Raw genomic sequence first — 22,605 nt, 5'->3', positions numbered from 1 at the left:
GAAAGTAGGCAAGATATTTACCGTTTTCATGGTGACCTTTTTCAAAATTTCTATTGCATATTTCCTTTGAGATATGTGTACACGTCCTCTCTGCAAATAAAAAAATTCTATTCCAAGAAAAATTTTTAAATTACCAAGATCTTTAAGAGAAAGAATTGTATTGAGTTGCTTAATTAATAGATCAATTTCATTAGTATCATTTCTAGTGACAACAATGTCATCGACAAATACTAACATGTATACGACTGATTTTGTATTTTTTCTTACAAACAGAAAAATATCGGATCAAGTACTTTCAAACCCAAACTTTATCAATGTTTCTTTGAAAGTTGAGTACCATGCCCGTGGTGCCTGTTTTAGGCCATACAGGGCCCTATTCAGCTTGCATACCAGGTTAGTATTGATGTCCTCATAGCCTTGTGATTGAGTCATAAAAACCTATTCCATTAAAATTCCATTTAAAAAAGCATTATTAAAATCAAATTGACGTAGAACCTATCCTTGATTGATGGCTAGAGAAAGCACAACACGAACAAAAGAAGATTTTATCTCAAGACTATATATCTGCTCATAGTCTATGCCTTCGTTTAGATGAAAACCTTTGGCAACAAGACGAGCTTTATAACGAATAACCTCACCATTAGTGTTTCGTTTAATGGCAAAAACCCACTTGCCCCCTACTATAGTTGCATTCGGCGGGGGAGTCACAAGACACTAAGTATTGCAATGTCTTAGTGCTTTAAGCTCAGCATCCATAGCCTCCCTTCAGTGAGGGATTTGGATAGCTTGAGCAGCAGTTTTAGGTACTTGTATGTTTAAGATCAATATCAATATGTGTAATATAGGCCTTTGGCTTATGTATACCCGTCTTTGATCTTGTTACCATATTATGTGTATTGGTGATTGGATGAGAAACCTGACTTGGAGGGGAATTAAGTCCCTGACCTGTGGTCTTACTTTGCATAGAGACATTAGTCTCTAAAACAACAAGTAGGGGCTTTATCGTTCTATAGTAGGGGCTCTCCAATATTTAACTATGACAAGACCTGATCTTGAGTTTTCTGTTAATAGAGTTTCACAATTTATGCACAACCACACTCTTAATCACTAGAAAGCAGTGAAAAGGATCTTGCGGTATTTGAAAGAGACGGTAAGTGATGGGATTATCTTTTCAAAGTGTACTGATTTTAGACTCCTGGATTTTGTTGATGCAGATTGAGTAAGTGATCTCGATGACCGATGGTCTTTCACTGGCTACTGTGTATATCTAGGGACAAATCTAATTTTCTGGAAGTACCATAAATAATCTAAAGTTAGCCACAGTAGCACAGAGGCTGAGTATCGTGCGTTAGCTTCCGTGTAGTATGAACTTGTGTCATTACAGCATCTTCTTAGTGAATTGGGTGTGTCTCAAAAGATTGCTCCAACAATTTACTGTGACAAATAGAGTGCGTGTATACTTGCAGCTAATCCAGTTCTCCATAGTCGTTGCAAGCATTTAGAATTAGACTTGCATTAGAGAAATGGTGAATAAGAAAAAACTATTTGTAGTTAACATTCCTGCACTTGATCAAATTGCAAATGTGTTAACAAAATCATTATTTTTTAGGTTATTTGAATTTTTCAAAGGCAAACTTAGGGTCTATAGTTCACTCCCTCAAAGTTTGAGGGGAGAGGGGGTGTTAGTGTTGTAACTGAAAAAGGATAGCTATTAGCCACACTTGATATAATAAGTGTGTGGTGTGACCCCTACTACTATATATAGCAGAAAATACTCTTCTTGTAAATACACTTTTTAATACAATTTCAAAAGCATTTTCTCTTCTAATTTTATTTCTCTTACTGAAACTCTCATACCTATCAAGTAGCAGTCATTTTCTTCTCAAACACTATCAATTTTATTCATCTCTATCAACAACACAATATTCAAATTTAAGAACAATATTAACAACAACAATATTCATTACAACCTAATCCTTCAAATTCAACAAAAACAAAAATAATAACAACACAACATCTGTATTTTTCGAAAGAAAGAAAGAAAAAATTAGAATAGAAAGAGAGATAAGAGAGATGGAGTTAGCTCAGTAAAGGAGGAAGAGGAGAAGAAGAAAAAGAGAATGTTGGACAGTAACAATAAAAGAATCTATTGCTACTGTCATTGTTGCTAGTTGAGTCGTTGAAAAGAGAGATTAAAAGAGGGGAAAGCGATAGAGATAGAGAGAGGGGGGCTAAAACCACCGTTGTTGCTGTTGTTCTTGTTTTCCGAAATCGCCATCAAAAAAAGAAAGAAGAGAAACTCTGAGATCTGTTTCTTTTTCTGTCATAGCTTTTTTCCTCCTCCTATATTTTATCCTCATAGTATCTTTTTTCCTCCTCTTCGTAGCTATCCTCATTCCATTGTCGACAACGAGATTCAAGAATCTTGATGAAGGTTCCGAAGAAGATTGAAGGGGCATAACTGAAAAGAGCGTGTCGTCATTCTTTGGAAAGGAGAGGTGGAAAAAAAGATGACGACAGCATTAGAAAAGAGATGGTAAATTAACGAAGTGATGATGATTTTTTATGGAGGTTGATGGTCTTTGACGAAAGATGATAAGAGAAATTAAAAAAAGTTTTTTTTTAAAAAAAAAAATTATCAAAAATAAATTGATCAAAGGATGATTTTAATATTAAATATAATGTTAGGGATCATTTTAAATAAAAAAAAATTATTTTGACTTCAAATAATATTTATTTCTATTTTTAAATATTTTCGTCCGTATTACATCATTCATCATAAATCAAACATAAAAACAAATCTTTCAAAAATATTTTGTATTTTCTTTTATAAAATCGTTGACAAGAATTTTATTAAAAAAATCTATCTAAATACAAAGACTCAATTAAAAATTTTAAATTATACAAAACTTAATAAAAATTTTAATAAAATTACAAAAATTAATTTTTTATTTAAACCTATACATTAATAATTTCCTTCCCATTTAATCTCAATTCTCAATTAATCTCAGAATTGTTTTAGCACCAAACTCATAGATGAAATACTTCTTTATGAATTGGATAAATCATTGCATGTGCAACTAAGCTGCAAGGCTAAAAAAGAAAAGGGAGTTTTGCCGGTGAAAGTTTGTCTTTGTGTTTTATACTTTTGTCGCCCTTTTAATTCTTTTCCTCCCCCTGTTGGATGATCTTCAAGTTCTCTCTCTTGTACACAATAATCAACGATTGATGCATATACCTAAGTAATTAAGTATCAATTAAGATTTTAAAAAAAGTCATTTGACCCTTATTTAGTTCTGTGAGAAAAAATAGAATTTTTATTTTATAAAGAATAAAAATTTAACTCGAGTAATATATAAAGAATATATATATTATGGATCAATTTTTTTCAAAAATGATAATATAAGACACTAATAGATATTCTTGAATTAAAATAATAAAATTCATACGCAAATAAAGTTATAAATTTAATAATAATTAAATATTTATTTTTTTATTTATTCTAAACTGCAAGAAAAACGTTGAGTATCGTTGAATTTATCGGCTGAAAAACGAAAAGAATCTGTCAGTACTATGATTACTGGCAAATCTCCCATTGAATTAAATCTGACGGTATAAATTTCGTCGGTAAATATTTACTATTAGATTTTGTTGTTCACTGGTAACTTGCGGCGAATTTAGCGTCGGAATATGATGGTTTATGAACAAAAAATCTTATAAACGTTACCGGCAAAAAACATTCGACAGTAACGATGGCACCATAAGGTAAGCCTTCACGCCATTTTACCGTCGAAATTTTTTTATTTTTTAAAAAATAATCTGAATGATCGCTAACGTCAAAATTTTTCGTTAGTAAATCCGCCGATAGCGTCAATATTTCTTTTATTTTTTTCAATTTATGATGGACCCAATATAATGATAGTCAACTCTCAATTAACAATGAATAAATTAGCATTTTATCTAAAAACAGTTATTTATATATGATGTAAAATATCAATATATAGAATGTAAATATGAATGAAAGTTTGATAACGAAATACGTAAGATAGAACTATATTGATGTTAATCTTATTCAAATTCATCATCTTTTTTTTCTGGTTCATCATCCTCCTATTCCGAGGTAATTTCTTGATTATTGAACTCGTCTTCTTCTTCTTCGTCTGCATCAACCCCGTCTTCTTCTTGAAAATCGTCGTCGTCCAGTGCGTGTCGTCATCTACCCTAAGGTCAATGATATCATAATCCATAACAGCCGACTTAAAGGTGATCGGATCACCAATATCAACCATCATTTTCGAAGGAGTTGGGTCATGAATTCGGAAAGGTTACTAACCCTTTGTCCCATCAGACTCAATGCGATCTCTTAACTTAGTCTTAACCACAATACCCAACTAGACTTACATGACCCCGGATAAGGCAAACAGTATACCTGTCGTGCATTTTGAGGTCAAATAAAAAGGATCATAGTGCTTATATTTCCTTGTCACATTTACTTCAGTGATATTGTAATCCTTGTGCTTTCATATTCTTTGTCGCGAACTTGGATTATACCATTAACATTTAAATACGCACACCTTATACGTAGTGCAACACACCATACCAATCAGAATGACTACCGCCTAAATTTTCACGAATCTAGACCCCAGTGTTATCTATTTTCTTTCTAACCGACCATTGTAAAGAATGGACCCGATATCCATTAACATTGTATATCGAGTAGCTTGTGTCCTTATTCATTGGACCCTAACTAATAAGTACAACTAGTTTCAAATCTATTGTGTCAGCTAGATGCACTCTGATGTATTCTCTGAACAAAAAAAAAATTGTTCAATGATGTATCAGAATTTGTTTCTTAAAATAACCTATGATACAATAGGATAAATAAAAAAATCTCAATGTAATATAGCATACAAACATTCAAAAAATAATCCATTTTTACCGAACTTAGACCCAATTTTAAAATTAACTTCTTTGCTCTGTAGTGGCTCCGGGGGATGCCATTAGTCCCGACAGGTACTAATTCGTTGCAAAGAGTGACCCACTTATCAAAAGACTCTTGGATGTGTTTTGACTCAAACTTAATACTCATCATTCTAACACATGCAGACAATTTCGAATGAACAGACTCCTCATGCAAGGGTTTCATGACAGATTCTAACAAATGATAAAAGTTCTTTGTCTCCGGGTTGGGCTCTTGTTCAACATCTTCCATATCAGTAATACCTATTACATCAAACGCCATCTTGTTGTAACTCTCTTGGTTACCCTCCGAATTGATTTCTTCCATGTTTAGTTCTTTAACAATCCGAATTCTCGTTGATCGGTCTCCAAACATATTGAAATTTGAGGCAGATTGGTTAATTGCCTGCTCATCCACTTCTCTGTATTCTATCCACATCCAATACCCATCCTTGCACCCATTACGGTAGAAGTGAAGTGTTATATATAAAAGTCCTAACTATTTAGTCAGCCGACACTTATAGCACGGATATCCAGATACCGCTTGAAACCTAAACGGTTTCATGTTGAAGACATATGCAACAAACGCGTCAACTCCCTCAAAAAATTTAGGTTTTAAACAAACCCCCCGGTCCACTATTGTTCCTATTATACATCCACAGACGATGACTTGGAATCATCTTGCAACAAATACCCTATAACTCATCCAACAACATAACTTATTAAAATGTTTAGAAAATTCGGCAGGGTATCTCCTATAAATAGAATCTCCAACCAAATTTAATTATCGTTTTTTTCACAAACCAAACATTTTTTATCCAATTTAAATGAAATTTCGGCAGAATTTTTTCTTAATCCAGAGACATCCACCAAATAAATTAACAGTTTTCACAAAGAAAATAGTTGCAGGCATAAATGAAAATAAACATGAATTCAATAACACATCAAATCATAACTGTTCTAGTGCGCAACTTTTTATAACTCCACAATTTCTAGCAAACAAGGGTTTCAAGAAGGCACATCTACACAATCTTCTCCCACTTTCGTCCTAAAACACTATTCTAGAAAAAGTAAGTTCGACATAAAATTTAAACAATTGATTATATGTAGAGATAGAAAATCTACTTAGAACACGGATACACAGAATACAGAAGAAGCGAACTCCAATTGATTTCAGAGAAATAGCACCGTCCTAATAAAAAAGACAACTTATTAAATTCACAAGGTGAAACTAATTCAACAAACTAAATAAAATCTTCCAACAGTTCAAGCACTTTTAATCACACCCTACTTAATCTATCTTAATTTAATTTCTATTTGCATTAAATTAACATAAAAAATCCTAAACCCTAACTTCATTACACAAATTTAATCAATAATTTGATAAAATACCTAACAAAATCCTAAACTCACAAGAAAATTAAAAAAAAAACTATACCAAATCCTAATCACAAACTTCAATACACTAATTTAATCAATAATTTAATAAAATATCTAACAAAATCCTAAACTCACAAAAAAATCTAAAAAATACAAAAAAATTATACCTAAATTACTTTTGATGGTAACTGCAAGATAGAAGAGATGTGGTGGTGATAGGAGGCAGCAGTGACGGCGATAATGTGACCACCACCAATGGCCACAAACACGAACAGCAGTGGCATGCCTGACAGTTCCAGCGGCGACAACATGTAGTGGCAGGGGCAGCGGAAGCTCCTGGTAGTGGTGGCAACTACGGCAGCTTCAATGCCAAAGAGAGAAGACGAGAAGAGAGAGAGTGAATTCGCACAAGTGAGGGAGAGAAATTTTGTGTTTGAATTTTATCCTAATTTTAACGTCGAATTTATTAGCGAAAATTTTTACCAATAAAATTAAATATTTCATTAAATTAATATACTAACAGCCGAATCTGATAAAAGCTTCACAAATAAAGTTGAAACTACTGAAATAAAATTTTGTGCCACTAATTACCATCAAATCTAATGGCAAAATATAAAATTTGACGGTAACTAATTCTACAAACTATAAATCTTATTTATATCCATTACAAAAAATGCCACGCTAAATTTGCGAGGAATGACCGTCACTACATTCAACAGTAAATCTAAGGGCATTTAACTTATTTTTTGTAGTGCCATTCTCTTGTTCTAGCTATAAATTCTTTTTCTGTCTTTCAGTATATAAATGAAAAACTCTCTACAACCTATATTTTAGGGAAAGAAATGTAAATTACTAATATGCTTTGAAGTTAGACAATATTACATATATGATATTTCAATTTTCTAAAAGTAATCAATAATAGCATTATGTTTTTAGATTATACAACACTTAATACTATTTTATAAGAGTAATATTATATAATCTATAAATATTATTATTTTTGTCAATAATAATTTATACACATATTTATAAAAAATTTACGTATAAAAAATATAATTTTTATATATATTTATCATAATTTATACATATAAATTAATATAATTTACACTTATATTTTTTAAAATTTATACATATAAATCAATAAAATTTATTTATTAAAAATAATTTAATATTTATATTAATTAAATAATAATAAAAAATACTAAAAATTACTGACCATAAAAAATCCCCCATCTTATAAAACATGACACTAATTATTCTTATAAATGATGTATGGAAAGCAAAAATCTTGCCTAATATTAGATAAAGGAAATGAAATTATGATAATGTAAAAAAATGTGGATATATATATATGCATAGAAAAAGCATGAATGAATTAGTGGGAAAAGGCAAGAAACAGTGGCGTTTGTCTACTCTTTTTAAAGAGATAGATATAGATATAGATACAAGTAAAAGGGATCATATCACAATTTTTGTGGTGCATACTATTTATGCATTATTATTGCTATAAATTAAAAGAAAACCATATGGCCAGCTATAACGCTGTCTTCCTTTACATTTAAGCCAATAAAAGCAATGGCCACTATTTAACCTCCTAATTCTTTCTTTTGCTTACTACTATATACATACATATTCATCAGATTCAGATCCTTAACTACCAGTCATATATACTTATATATAATTTAATTTATTTAATCTATTTTATTGTGTATTATAGTCAGCGACTCTCTTATTATTATTATTATTATTATTATTTAATTAAATTTATAAAAAATATTATGTACATATAAACAATTAATACTTTTTTATATATTTATGTATAAATATATATTTTATATCATAATATATATTTTAAATAAATAACTAATTTAATATATATATATATGTAATAATAGTTGTTAATTTATAGACAGTATATTATTTAAATTTTAAGGTTTAATTATTCTGTTGGTCTCTATAATTTTACAAAATTTTTAATTAGGTTCTTGTATTTTTTTTTAATTGAGTCTTTGCAGCAATTTTTTTTTTAATTGGATCTCTACACTTTTTTTCTTTTTATTTGGATTTCTGCACTATTTTTTTTAGTTGAATTCCTATAAAATTAAGTCAATTACTATTAAGAGGGATCTATTTGAAAAAAAAAATTAGTGCAAAAATCTAATTAAAAAAAATATAAGAATTTAATTAAAAATTTTATAAAACTATAGAGACCAATAGAATAATTAAACCGTTATTAAATATATGCTCCTAAGTCAACTACTCTAAATTATTTGGAGCCACAAGTCTTCACTACTCTTCACTGAATTAATTAATGATTGCCAGCTTTTCAATTAATCTTTTAGTAGTTTAGCTAATAATTAATTACTTGAAGAGCACTTGTTAAGATTTGGTAAATTTTTTTAGTTTTTGATGGGTGAAATACAAGAAGAACTCGAAATTTTAATTTTTATAATTAGAAAGCTTTTATTTTAAAATCCTTAAGGAGTGTGTTGTTGGCAAAATTCATCTTTTAATTTTCCTCGTGGAGTTAATAAGAAGCAAATATCGAAACATATCTCTACCTTTTCTTTAAGAAATAAAAAAATAAATAAATAAATAATTTTTTCCTGTTTAAACATATAGCTTTGAATTCATGAGAAGTCATCTTCAAATTGTTTAAGATATATAAACACGTTTATGAATTAATTGATGGGGGTTTCTTCTTTCATGTGAAAATTTATTATAAAATATGTGTTGTAGGGTGCTTGCAGTTATAGATTCTTAAATTTAATTAGTATCAGTTGATAGATTAATTAATTAAGACTGTTTTGTGTATCATATTCTCTGTACTGCTTTATTTTCAAATGATTTTTCCAAAAAGAAAGCAAAAGAAGTTTTTTTGTTATTATTATTATATCTACATAAATTTCTATTAATTTATGCTCTGAGGTCAAAATATATTTTCTTAACGTATAGTTCATTGAAGATACATTTCTCTTTTGAAACCTTTCTTGTAAAATTCGTAGACAAATTATAAGTTATGACTCTGAACTAGTTATAACTCATTTTGGTAATTCTCCATTGTAATTTTTTCCATAATTGTGGTTGAAATTGAACAAAAAATAGTTAAAAATGTACTTATAAAAGATAGTCTAACACTCAAATATATAAATAAGTACAAGTTTATGATATAAAAGAGAAAATATAAGATGAACAATATACGAGTTATTATAAAATTTTAAAAAAATAAGAAAAATAAATATAAAAAATATTATATTTTGTATTTTTTTAATTAAAAAATTATAAAAATAAAATTAAATATATATAGAGTGTATATTGTCTATAAAAAATAAAAACAAATAAAAATAATAAAGATTAAATACTATAGTATAATTTATATATTTTGTTGGAATAAATTTATAAGACGGTGTGAGATTTCTTACTATTATTATGGACTATTAGTTATAAAATATAAAAGTTTATTAAGATAAATGATGAATATATAATTATTTAGTAGATATTAATGTCATGACCATTTGATCAAGGAACCATGATATTAAAAATTATTAGTTACACAAGATACGCTTGAATATGATATTAACACAAATAAAATTGATTTATGACTCTTATAGGATAACGGATCAATTTGTACAATACCTAATATGATCAAAGAATAACTTTAAGGTGAATTTTATTTTCGAATTGAAATTTTTAGGGTTGAAAAAAGATTAATTTAATTAGATGGATCAATACAAGAAGTTAAGAATACATTATTGTGCTGAAGAAAAATAAGAAATTGCAAAAATAAATAAATAAATAAATGAAAGCAGTTCATGATCCAACCCATCATATACGTACTTGCGCCCCTTTAATGACTTGTCGTGTTATTCATTACAGTACTCTTTAATTTCCAATTATAACTAAATTCATTTTGATTAATTCGTAGTAGAAATTTAGATAGTTATATAAAATTAATAATAAAAATTATTAAATAATAATTTAATTAAATTATTTAATAATTATTAGAATTTATTTATTTTATATTTTAAAAATACATATTAAATTTATAAATTAAAAATTTTTTAGTGAAAATATAAATATTTAAATTTTATATTTATTAATAAAAAATATTTAAAAATTTTTACTAATTAATAATAAATTTTTCATGTATCATTAAAATATATATTAATTAAATTATAATGATTAATTACTAATTTTATATAAAAATAATTATACGTAAATCTCTGTTCATTTATTAAACTCTACATTGAAAAATTAGTACATATACAATTGTTTAGAAAGTTTCAAAAGTTTTTTTTTATTTTTTACTTATAAAAAATAATAATATTAATGTTTGGTGTAATTTTTAAAATTAAATTATGACTTATTAAAAAGTTATTTAAATGTTTATAAAAAAATTAAAAAAATGACTTATCTCATAATAAAATTTTTTTTATCATATTCTTTTCTAAAATAAACACTTTTAAAATTAAAAAATCAACTACAAAATAATTTATTTATAAATTATTTTTAATATAAATATTTATTATTTAAATTATCTTTTTTTAATTTTAATTAAACTATTTATCTCTAAACTAGACCTATGGTAGGTTATTAATTAGGTCACCGTCATGGAACTCGTTATTATTATTGGTATATTTAATTTGCATGTTAATTCGTACAACAATGTGTCTCACATTTTCTTTGTGAGAAACATTATCTCATATTACACACACAAACCATGTTTTATATTTACTGGTGTTTTCTTCAAATATTTATAAAGATAAAAATAAGAAAATATCGACTAAACAATATATTGAAAAAAAAAAGAGGTAAAAAATCAAACTAAAGGATAAAAAAAAATATTTACGGCTGTCATATTATTATTATTTTTTTATCGCACAATCTCCTTTCTTAGAAATAATTGGCAGAAGAATTTTTCCTTTTCTTTAACTAATCAAAGAATAACAACAGTAACTTGTCTGAAATCGGTGACTCAATTCAAATAGATTATTTCAATCTTGACATAAAAATTAATTAACTATATTATATGTATATAAAAAAATTAACTATTAATAAATTAATTATTTATATAAATACATATAACAATATAAAATATATATTAAAAATAAATAAAATAATATATATTTATTCATAAATATATAATAATTTATTTAATAACTGATATTTTATATATACATAATATTTTTTAAAATTTATATATGTCCCACTCTCCTAGTAAAATATTTTTTAATGTGACGTTACATTTTTCAACTTGTTGAAGGCCTAGCTACTTACTTGGTTTACATAACGAATAATTAAATTTAATATTTTTCTTAATGTAAAAATATATAGTTGGATATATGTATGAATTTTATTTATATTAGTAAGTAGTATATATAAATAAAAGAATAAACCAGTACTAAAAAATAGCTGCAATGGATTTATTTATTTATTGACTAAATTAGTTAGTCAAATTTGTACTAATAAAGTTCTAAAAAAAGAGGAATATAAAAAAAAAAAACTTTATTTTGACTAATTACAAAAATAGCCACAGAAGATTTGATGACTTTTCCACTATGCGAATTTGCACACGTGATGAATTACATAACACTACAACCTTTTTCAAATAATTTCGTTACTTCACTAAATTTGATGACACCTGTGTCATTCTACATCAATAATTCAACAATACCCTCCAAATATCAAACCAAATACAAGTATTTTTCACAATCATAACATCATTGAACAAGAAAATTGGTAAAATAAAAAATTAAAAATTAATCAATAACTCTGTTCAGCCGCCATAAGGGGTCCATACTCCAAAGAGATGTGGACCCCACTTTTTCAATGTATAATCAAAGTGCCACTTTCTTTTTCAATCAACACTTGGAGAAAGTTTTACCAAAGTGTGTGTATATTAATTTCTTAATTGAAAATATAAAATTGGAATCATAGGAATGAAAAAAAAAATCTCTTTAAATTTTATGGATATTAGAAATCTAAAATTTAAATTAAAGAATAAAAAATTCGTACTTGTGAAATCTAGATAGACCAAAACAATAAATATGATTACATCTTTGTTGGAAATTTAGATTTCATTCATAAATATTAGGTTTTAATTTTAATTTAAATCGTACAAAATAACATATAAATATTTGTGAGTTATATATCATAAATAATAATTTAAAATTTAAAATATTTTTTTAATATTTAATATTAATTTAATTAAAATTTTATATTATTTTTAATTATTTAATCAACATAATTATATTAGTAATAAAATTCTATTGATTTTTTATCAAAATAATACCGCACTTCTAAGATGATACTAATTTTATTTTGTAAATTAATTTTAATATAAATTTTAATTTTAAATTAAATTATTTTTTAAAAATATCAAACATAATATTCTCAACACTCCATTAAAAATATTGCTATTTCATATCAATTTTATACAAATATCTAAGAATATCTCAGTTTCACCCTTCAATTAGTTAGATTTTTGGTAAAATAATGAATCCAACAAATAAAGAAAAAGATAGGGGCAAAATTGTAAAAAAGCAGGCTTGGGGTTTTGACCATTGACTTAAAAAAGACAAAGACAACGTGGCCTTGAAAACAAAGACCCCACAACCCACACACTCATTCATGGCATACAAGTTGATCACGGAATTGAAATGGCAATTTAGCTTTGCATCTGCCAAACAACTTGATAATGGGGTCCATTCACATGCACAACAAGATAAGCATACAAAATATATTTATATTATAAAGTCTGCAATAATATTAATAATAAGGCCAAACCCTTTGCATCTATCCACAACCAAATTTTACCTTCCTCCCATAAAAGGGGCCACATATTTATATTTTATAATATAGGAGAGAATTAAAATTAAAATCTTATTTATGTCACAATATTACACATAATAATATATAGTAAGGTGGTAAAACACAAGAGAGGGGCTACATTATATATATATATATATATAGTGACATTAACATCCATGATTGATTTATTAACACATAAACCAGAAGAGGACCTGCCATAGAACATAAAATATCTCTAAAGAAGACCTAATAATAAGAGGATTACATGTGAATATAAAAATATGCAAAGTAATTTAAAAACTAACTTTGATAGTTAAGGGAAGTTCACATGATCAAAGGGGTGTGTGTTCCAAACCCTTCTTTTCTTTTCTTTTTTTTAAGGACACAACAAAAAGTTCCCATGAAACTTGTGTTCTTTTTCTTCACTGGTACCATATTGAAACATCTGGTTGTTTGTGAAGTGAATCCATTCCCATTCCTCCTTGTAGATCCTCCTTGAAATCAAATGATCCTAGATCACAAGGGGATCCAAACATAAAATTAAAGTTGCTGTTGTTGTTATTGGGGGGGTTGGTGGCGGCAGCGACGGCGGTGGCCGCGGCTGTGGTGGTGGTCTCAAAGGGTGTGTTCATGGCTTTGAACCTGTCAAATTGATTATTATCATCCCTTGCAAAGAAGTTCCCTTCCATCACCATTCCTTGATTGGGAAAGAAACTTTCCTGTTGTTGATTGATGCATTGTTGAGGAATGTTTTGATTTTGATTCTCAGCTACAAAGTTATTGGAGCTTGTGGTCTTGTTTCCTACAACATTTGCATCATAGATTGACATGAGGTCACTGATCATTTTCTGGCCGTCCTCCGGGACGCCGAGTCCGGTTAAGTCGAATGTTGGAGGAACCAAACTAGCAGGCTGAGCTGTGGTGTTTGGTTGAACAAAGGACTGTGGGAATATAACAGGCTTAACCTCATTGACATGGAAATTCGGACCGGCGAAATCAGCAGCAGAGTTGTTTCTATATGGACAGTTGAGTTGGTGGTTGTCCCTCGAAGACCGGTCTTGGAAGCCGAGCCGGCCTTCGCTGTAAGGGCACTGAGGGTGCTCACATGTGTAGATTTTCTGATCCACCATCAAGTTAAAGTCGCTCTTCCTCTTCCGAATGAAGTCCAAGTTTGTTACAACCTCTCCCTTGATTGGAAGAGAAGGTTTCTGAACCTGCAGCCTTCCCCTCATGCCGAGATTAGACGGATGAAGATTCTCCGGTTTCCGGTCTTCCACGTCGAAGTTAGGCTCATTCTCGGCTCCATCGACATCATACTCGGTGCAATCATTGATGACCAAAGATCCACTTCCCCCACCAGAAGACAAAGGTGGGCAATAATCGGGATAAAGCTCGCGAGCCAAGGCCTCCTCTTGATTGATGATGGCGAGCCAGGTGGCGCTCTCCTTCGCTGTCATTTTATCTTGAAGGCATTTGGACTGCCTCACGAGCTTGCGAATCTTGGCGATATCAGGAGACATGTGCTTGATAACTGCAGTTAGGACACCCACCTTCCATGCCTTCTTAAGATCATGAGGCTTCTTGTAAGGAGGAGGACCTTGATCTTTAGGCAAACCAATTTGAGGCCACCACTCTTCATTACCGGTCGGCCACCAAGGCGGAGGAACACCCTTCTCTAGAGGGAACCTCCTCTGAGGAGGATCACAGTGCTGCATAAGTGCAGACAAGAGAGAGCCCAAGGTTGTGTCTTGTAACTCTTGCAAGGTGTGTGGAGTTGGACCAATAGCATTGCATCCATCATTCTTCCCAGGGATAGCATTATCAGCTTGATACTTGGCTATTGCAGCCGGACCGTTTCGATCAAACCGGACCTTATCCTTCCACCACTCGCGAAGATTGTCGGACGCCCCAGTAACCGGCTTCCCCTTCTCGGGTATAATCCCATAGACGAATCCCTGAGCCTTGCAAACCTCCATCATCTTCAGCATATACTTGAGTATCCCATCTTGAGCTCTTGACATCTTTTTCCTCCTAGCTTGTTCTTGGGATTGCCTTTGCTTCGCCGCATCGATGCCTTCTTTAGCCTTGCTTTGCTCTTTCAATCTCTTGAGACGCATTTTGTCCCTCCACATCCTTCTCTCAAGCTCATCCACATCAATCTCTTCGTCGCTATAATCATCCTCCACCACTGCATCAGGCTCAGTCTGTCTGGCAGTCATATCCGATTCGCCGAGGGGACCGCATAAAACATCCAAATCTCCACAAAACCCCATGTCATCAAACATCATCATCTTGTCAATACCTTCAAAGTTGGCCTAAATTTCCACCTATGAGCTTTTGTGACGAAAAAATCCGTCCCAAATTTTACCCCTCCTTCAGAACTATACAAAAATTCAGGTCAACAGATTCTCAAGAACTTTAGATAGATGCTTTCACACCTGTCAAGAGGACAAGGAAGAACAGAATAATCGATTTAGTACAAAGAACAAAATAAAGTTTCAACATGAAGTGAATACATCAAGAGCATATCAAATTATGAGATTTTACTTCTCATCCAGCAAAATTTGATAAAGATTATATACTTATATAGGTCATAAAAAGTAGAAAAAAAAAGGGATTAAATTTAAAACAAAACTAGAAAAAAAAAATCATAGAAAAATAACATAGGTTTCATATGATAACTTCAATCCATGAAAACACTAACTAGATCAGGAGCTGTCCAGATTGAATAGATCTAAATAAACAACAAATTAAATACTAAAAACTCATGCAGCATAAACACATAACATGGTTCCAATGATAATTCAATCAAACTATTTTTTTCAGGACAAATAAAATAGAAGATTCCATATTCAATCCACCGTCAAAACAATAGCAAGTCCATGCAGAAATACAAGATCTAAAAAACAACCCAGAAGACCATACATAACATCAAAAGCTAAGATTTAAGAGCACATAGGAAAAAAAAGATTCGAAAGTTAAAAAAACTGAGCAACAGAAAGCCATGAAAAGATTAAAACTTCACAGATCAACAGGGTAGTGAAACCACATATCAAAACAAACAACAAGAAGAAACATCAAATTGAAACCCCCACAAAAAAGGAACAAAATAAAAATAAAAAAACAGAACCCCACAAATTAAGTTGACCAAGCAGCTTAAGAAATGAACTGAAGAGTGAAAAAAGTTGATTTTTTTAATCACGTGGGGAAGCTTACCAGAAGATCCAGAACTGGGTCTTGATGAGTGGTCAGCAAAGAGGTCAATATGGATAGAAGAAGAAGAATGAATAGAAGGAGGAGAAGAAGGAGGAAGAAGAAGAGAAGGTTATTTCAGAGAGATTGAAGAGCACATAAGAAAGAGAAAGTGAAGAGAGAGAAAGGGAAGGTGGGAAGAAAGAGAGAGAGAGAGAAAGAAGAGACAGGGTGTTTAGAGCATTATTATCTTCTTTGTTATAATAATATTTTTAAGTATTTATATTATATTATTTTATATTTATTTGCCTTGCTTAAGAAGAGGAAGAGTGTTGGTGAATGTGAAAGTGGTGGGTCTTTATATAATTACATTACTCATTGGTGGGATGGTTAAAATTATATTCATAAAAAAACAAAATTTTCAAATGTAAAACCATCCCATATTCCAGGGCAGAGTAAAATATCCTATATTTGAGGGGTGGAGTAATTCAATTAAGAGATTATTTACAATTTAATTTTGAGATAAATAATAAAATAATTTTATACGTATATTTAATTATGTAATATTATATTAATAAAAATAATATAATGATTGGATGGATATAATTAAATAAGTGAGTAAAATATTTTATATAATTAGTATATTAAAATTAAAATAATATATTTATGAAAAAATTCTTGTAAAAGGTTTAGAAAATAATAAAATTAAAAAATTAATTAGTGTTAAATTTATAAATTTATAGGTAATTGTATTTTTATTTTTTATTTTATCAAATTTTTACTTTAAAAACTTTAAGTATTTAGAATTATATATTTTATAAGATTATAAGTATTATTTTATTAAAACTTTAATAATAAGTCACTCTAAATTAATTTTTAAAAAATGTTTAATCAGTTATTTAGTTTCTAATAAATTTTAATTATTAAATAAATTTTTAAATTTTTAGTTTATTACACAGATTAATTTTTATATCATATTATTCGTCTAAAAAATTTTAAAAGTTATTATTGTGTTCTGCACATGTTATATAGATACAAATATTTGATCCATGTATTTAATGTTTGGATAAAATCAAAGCTTTAACTAATGTGTATTTTATAAAGATATTTATTAAAATAATAAAATCAAAATCATTTTTAGGGTAATATTTTTAGATTTTTTATATATTCGATATATATAAAAGACTTGAACATTTTTTATATATTTTTAGATTAATTCTATTAAAAAATCATACACAATTAATAGATTAAGCTTAGATTAATTCTAGATTGTTCGTAAAATAATTTTCGAAAATATTTGATACAAATGAATGAGGGTAAAAAAAACTTTCGTTTTGAAATAAAAAATTATGTATATAATAAAAAATATTATGTATCCACTAAAAATAATTATTAAATTTATTATTATATATTGTTTAATTTATTTTAAATATATTTTATTATATATTTATACAAATAATTAATTTAATAATTGATATAAAAAATTAATCCTTAAAATAATTATTTGTATATACAAAATATATATTAAAAATATTATATATATAAATATTTTGTTTTATATATTTTATATTATAATATGTAGTTTATATTTAATTTAGTGAATAATTTTTAATATATTCATAATATAATTATATTTATACATATTTACATTATAGTTAATTTAATGACTTATTTTTTATATGTCCAAATAGGTAGAATTGCCCAAGGTGAGATACTGAGGAAACCAGGTATTTTTTTGTTTCCAAAAAGAAAGGAAGTAAAAAAGAACATGTGTAAATAAACTCAATTGAGAAATAATGGCTAGAGTTGTGGAGTGGAGGGTAGGTAAATCCCATCCACTTCTGAATTCAATCTTGGAAGGATAAGTTATGAGTATTCTATTCATCAGTACCATTCTTTAATAACAGTTACGTAACTCTCCTTATATTTCTTTGTTTTTTTGTGTTCATATTCGGTCACATTAATGGTCATAGAAGCCATGAAGATCAAGTAACTCTTTTCATATTATTTATTTATGAATTTATCTATCTTGTAGTCGAAGAGTACATATTAAATTTATAAATTAAAATTTTTTTATTAACATTATAAAATTTTTAAGTTTTAATATATTTGTTTTATATTTATTAAATAAAAATATTTAAAAATTTTATTGACAATAAACTTATCATGTGTTTTTAGAGTATATATCAGCTAAATTCTATTTATTTTTTACACTTCGATTAATATTTGCTTTAAGAATAGAAGAATGACAGGCTATTAGACTTTATTATTTTTTCATTCCTTAGTTATTAATATTTAAAAGTATAGGATAAAATATATTATTAAAATGTTTGACTAGAGAAATTGAATTGATGACTAAATGATGATAAAAAATAATATATTTTAATTGTTCTTTAATATTTCTCTCAAGGATATATATTAATTTTTTCCTCTTAAATATCTCCCAACTTGATTAGTTTAAAATTAATTTGTCACAAATTAAAATTTTATTTAAAATTATTGTTAGCCATGAGTAAATTTAAAATTTTAACATTTATTTAATAAAATAAATGAAGTGATTATTTCACTAATTCAAGTTATTTAAACCGCATATTAAATTTGTTGTTTTAATAAATAAATTTTCAATTATTTTAATACTTAATAATATTGAATTGAGATTTTTCTAAATGAAAATATTTATAAAATAATAAAATAATAGATTAATCAGAATTTATAACTGTAAATGAGTAAATCCTAACATGCATCATTTTCACTATCTCAGTTTAAAATTGATTAACCATTCATCTTACCGTTTTACTAATTATTTCCCTTCAAAAGAGTTTCATCTGATGATGTTAATATGTTTTTTTATTTTTTCGATGTTATTAATCCATGTTTTTAAAGCACAAGTTAACTAAAATCTTAATTTTATTATTATTTAATTAATTTTTCTATGAAAGTGTGTAATGTGTGAAAGTGGGGACCGTGTTTGGCTTCGTCGGTTTGCAGATAATTGATAAGGGCACCTGACCAATTATGAAGTTCACACACCCAAACAAAATGAAACGCACACAAACACACATAACATAAAGTGGGTTACTCAGTGGAACACACTGTGTGTGGGGATAACTATTTAAAAAAAAAACTATAATAATAAATTAATAGATAATAATGCAACCCATCCATTCCCCCTTTACTTCCACTAGATGGTTTTGCTTTGGACAATTTTCAAGACATTCAAAAATTATTGATTTATTTAAAATTTTCTCACGTATTTATTTTTTTATTTTAGGACTGCTGAGTATATCATTAATTTTTATGTTAGTTATAAATATAGTTTAATGAATGATTCTCTAAATTAGATGCTAAAAACTTGAAATTTAAGTTCATTTCTATGTCTCTATAAAAATAATATAGGAAATATATATTTATTTTTTAGTTATTTATGGTATTTAAATTTGATAAGTTAAAGATTAATTCGTTATAGATAAATTTTATTTAAAGATTTGTTATTAGTCAATGAATTACTGTATACACAAGGCAGAATTCGAACCTCCAATATTTTTTTAAACGAATAAATGAACTAATCACTCGACCAACCTAAATTAATTAAAAAATATACATATATTATTACACTATTTTCATCATTTTTATCAAAAACAGAAACTGAAATGCTATTTATGAGTTATGAGTATATAAACAAAATTCCCAACACAAAAGCTAATTTAAAATAATTTTAAAAAATTGAAACCTTCAATCCTGTGGATAAAGTTCACATAAAATTTAGCCCATTTTTGTCAAGCTAATTTTCATTGGTTGAATTTCCATCCTTTATTGTTCTTGTCATTACACATAACTTTTATCCGTCTTCTAATGCCAAAATTAGTATAATGGGAGTTACTTTATTTATTTTATTTTTATTTTGTTAGATATTTCTCTAGGTATAAGCCAAAATATAAAAAATAAAAATCAAAGATGCTAAATTAATCTAGGAGTGAACACGAGTCGCGACTACTCGATTATCGGTCCGAATTCGAACCGAATCAATTAAATTGGTTCTGAAATTAATGGGTAATCGAATTCAATCCGAACCAAACCAATGACTCTCTCTAATAATTGGTTTGAATAACCGTTTTGGGGGGCGTAAAACCCGACCAATCCATAGACCCGACCATATATTAATTAAATAAAAAATAAAATTTAAAATATATATATTCCTTTTAATATGTTTGGATTTTAATGTGTTTAGTGTTTAATGTATTTACTGTTTAACATGTCTAGATTATTTTTATTAATATTACATGTTTATTGTACTTACAAAATTTTTAAGATAAAATTTTATTTATTTTTTATTTTTTTTATGAATTTATGTTTCATTCGATACCCAATTATTCAAACTAAACCAATCTATTTTTAATCGGTTTGGTTTGATTCGAATACATAAAAAAAATACAAATACGAACCAAACTAAACCAATTACAATTCAATTGATTCGATTCTAATTTCACCTTAACTCCGAATCAATCCACCCGTACTCACCCCTAATTAACCTTTAAAAAAGAAGAGCAACAAATAGATAAATATTATGCTTAGTAATTTTGTTGCTTCTTGCCACTAGGAGTGGAAAAAGGTTAAGTGGCTTGCCAGGGCCTGTAGTTTGGTTTGTGTTTGGCCTTACCTGTTATAAAATAGACACAAACTCAGGCTTTTATAAAAGTCTTATTATATTAATAGGTCAGACCCAATCTCATACTAATTAATCTTATTTGCCAGGTCTGATTGAACCTGTTAATACATAATTATATATATAAATAATTTTTTATTATTAATAAAATTATGAGATATTTTAAATGTATTATATTTAATTATAAATAGTTTTATATATTTTAAATACTTTAAAATTTAAAATTTTTTATAAATATTAAATATGAATATATTTATTAAAAAATAATTTTTTAAATTATATTTTTATTTTTGTAAAAAAAAATTATCAGACTTTTTAACAAACTTCAAGTCAGATCAAGGTGAATAACAGGCCAAGTTTAATACTTTAAAAAAGAGTCTATTAATAGACTGCACGCCAGAACTAATTGACTACATGACAAGTCAAGTCTATTAAAAACAAAATCTCAGTTGACCTGACCTATTTACACCCCCTTACTTACCACTAATTATTTGGAGTCCATAGCCATTATACAAGGGTATAGAGTAATAATTACTAAGTTGAGTGAACGCAATTAAATAAGCCTTAAAAATTTGAATTTTGCTTTATATATATATAAAATATAACATAGAAAAAGAATATGAAGTAACAATAACCAATTTGAATTGAATTTGTCTGTATTTGTTAAAAAAATAAATAATTATTTTGATATTTAAAATATTTTGATTTGATAAAATAGATTTTTTTATTTATTTTTGACAAAATAAATTTTTAAATATATACTAAATTGATTAAAAAAAAGTCTAATTCTTAATTTATTATTCTGAATAATTAGGTTATTTTACCAAACGAAGTAGATATTTGGAGTTTATTTTTATCAAAAATAAATGCGAGAATCTATTTTGTAAAATCAAAATCTTTTGAAGGTTAAAATGACTATTTATTTATGTGAAAAAAATAGTAATAGGAAAGAGAGTATAGCGTAACAATAAATATATAAAATAATTTCTACAAAATTTTTTATTTCTTTATATTTCATCAGTGACATAAAAATAACAACAAGAAATTAAAAATCTTACACTAACTTTGTTTCTATTTCAAGAATATGTATATCAGTTGAAAAAATTATTTAATGTTCTGTACTAAATATTTTATATTTTATTATATAAATTTCAAAAAAAATTATTTAAGGAAATAAATAACAAATACTGTTCATAATAAAAAATTATTAAGTATTATGATTTGAAATAAATATTTTGCCTTTTATGAAATAATATTTTGATATCTTTCCTTAACAAATTTCCCGAGAATATTCCTCCACCATTCAAATTGAACTTGTTTGATGCATCATATATATATAATTGAAATCATCATCATATAATAATAATAAGCAACATTGTATAATTGTGGTTCCATGGCAAGTGTTGTCTTTTTATTTTAATAACATCTGTAACATTACACTTATATATAGAAATATCATGATCTTGAAAATTATAAAAAGTTTTTGCTTTCCATTCAATTATTGATATAGGGTACAATTAAGAAATTTAAGGCACTAATGAAAAGATTAAAATATTTTATTATTTTGATTAATATAAAAAAATATATATATGATAATTTAT

The 22,605-nt window shown here is 27.4% G+C and overlaps 1 protein-coding gene across 1 annotated transcript; it reads right to left on the bottom strand.

Moving 5' to 3' along the window:
• Positions 1-13,204: 13,204 nt before the first annotated feature.
• On the bottom strand, positions 13,205-16,616 carry LOC130941557 (protein ETHYLENE INSENSITIVE 3-like). Its single transcript, XM_057870110.1, has 2 exons — positions 16,366-16,616; positions 13,205-15,587 (listed from the first exon to the last, which is right to left on the bottom strand). Exon 2 carries the CDS (start codon positions 15,438-15,440, stop codon positions 13,572-13,574), a length of 1,869 nt encoding a protein of 622 aa, XP_057726093.1. The 5' UTR covers positions 15,441-15,587; positions 16,366-16,616; the 3' UTR covers positions 13,205-13,571.
• Positions 16,617-22,605: the final 5,989 nt, after the last annotated feature.

Source organism: Arachis stenosperma, chromosome 7, assembly GCF_014773155.1.
Source record: "Arachis stenosperma cultivar V10309 chromosome 7, arast.V10309.gnm1.PFL2, whole genome shotgun sequence".
NCBI lineage: Eukaryota > Viridiplantae > Streptophyta > Magnoliopsida > Fabales > Fabaceae > Arachis > Arachis stenosperma.
Note: the sequence above shows the minus strand (reverse complement) of the source record. Positions and strands in the feature narration are given on the sequence as shown.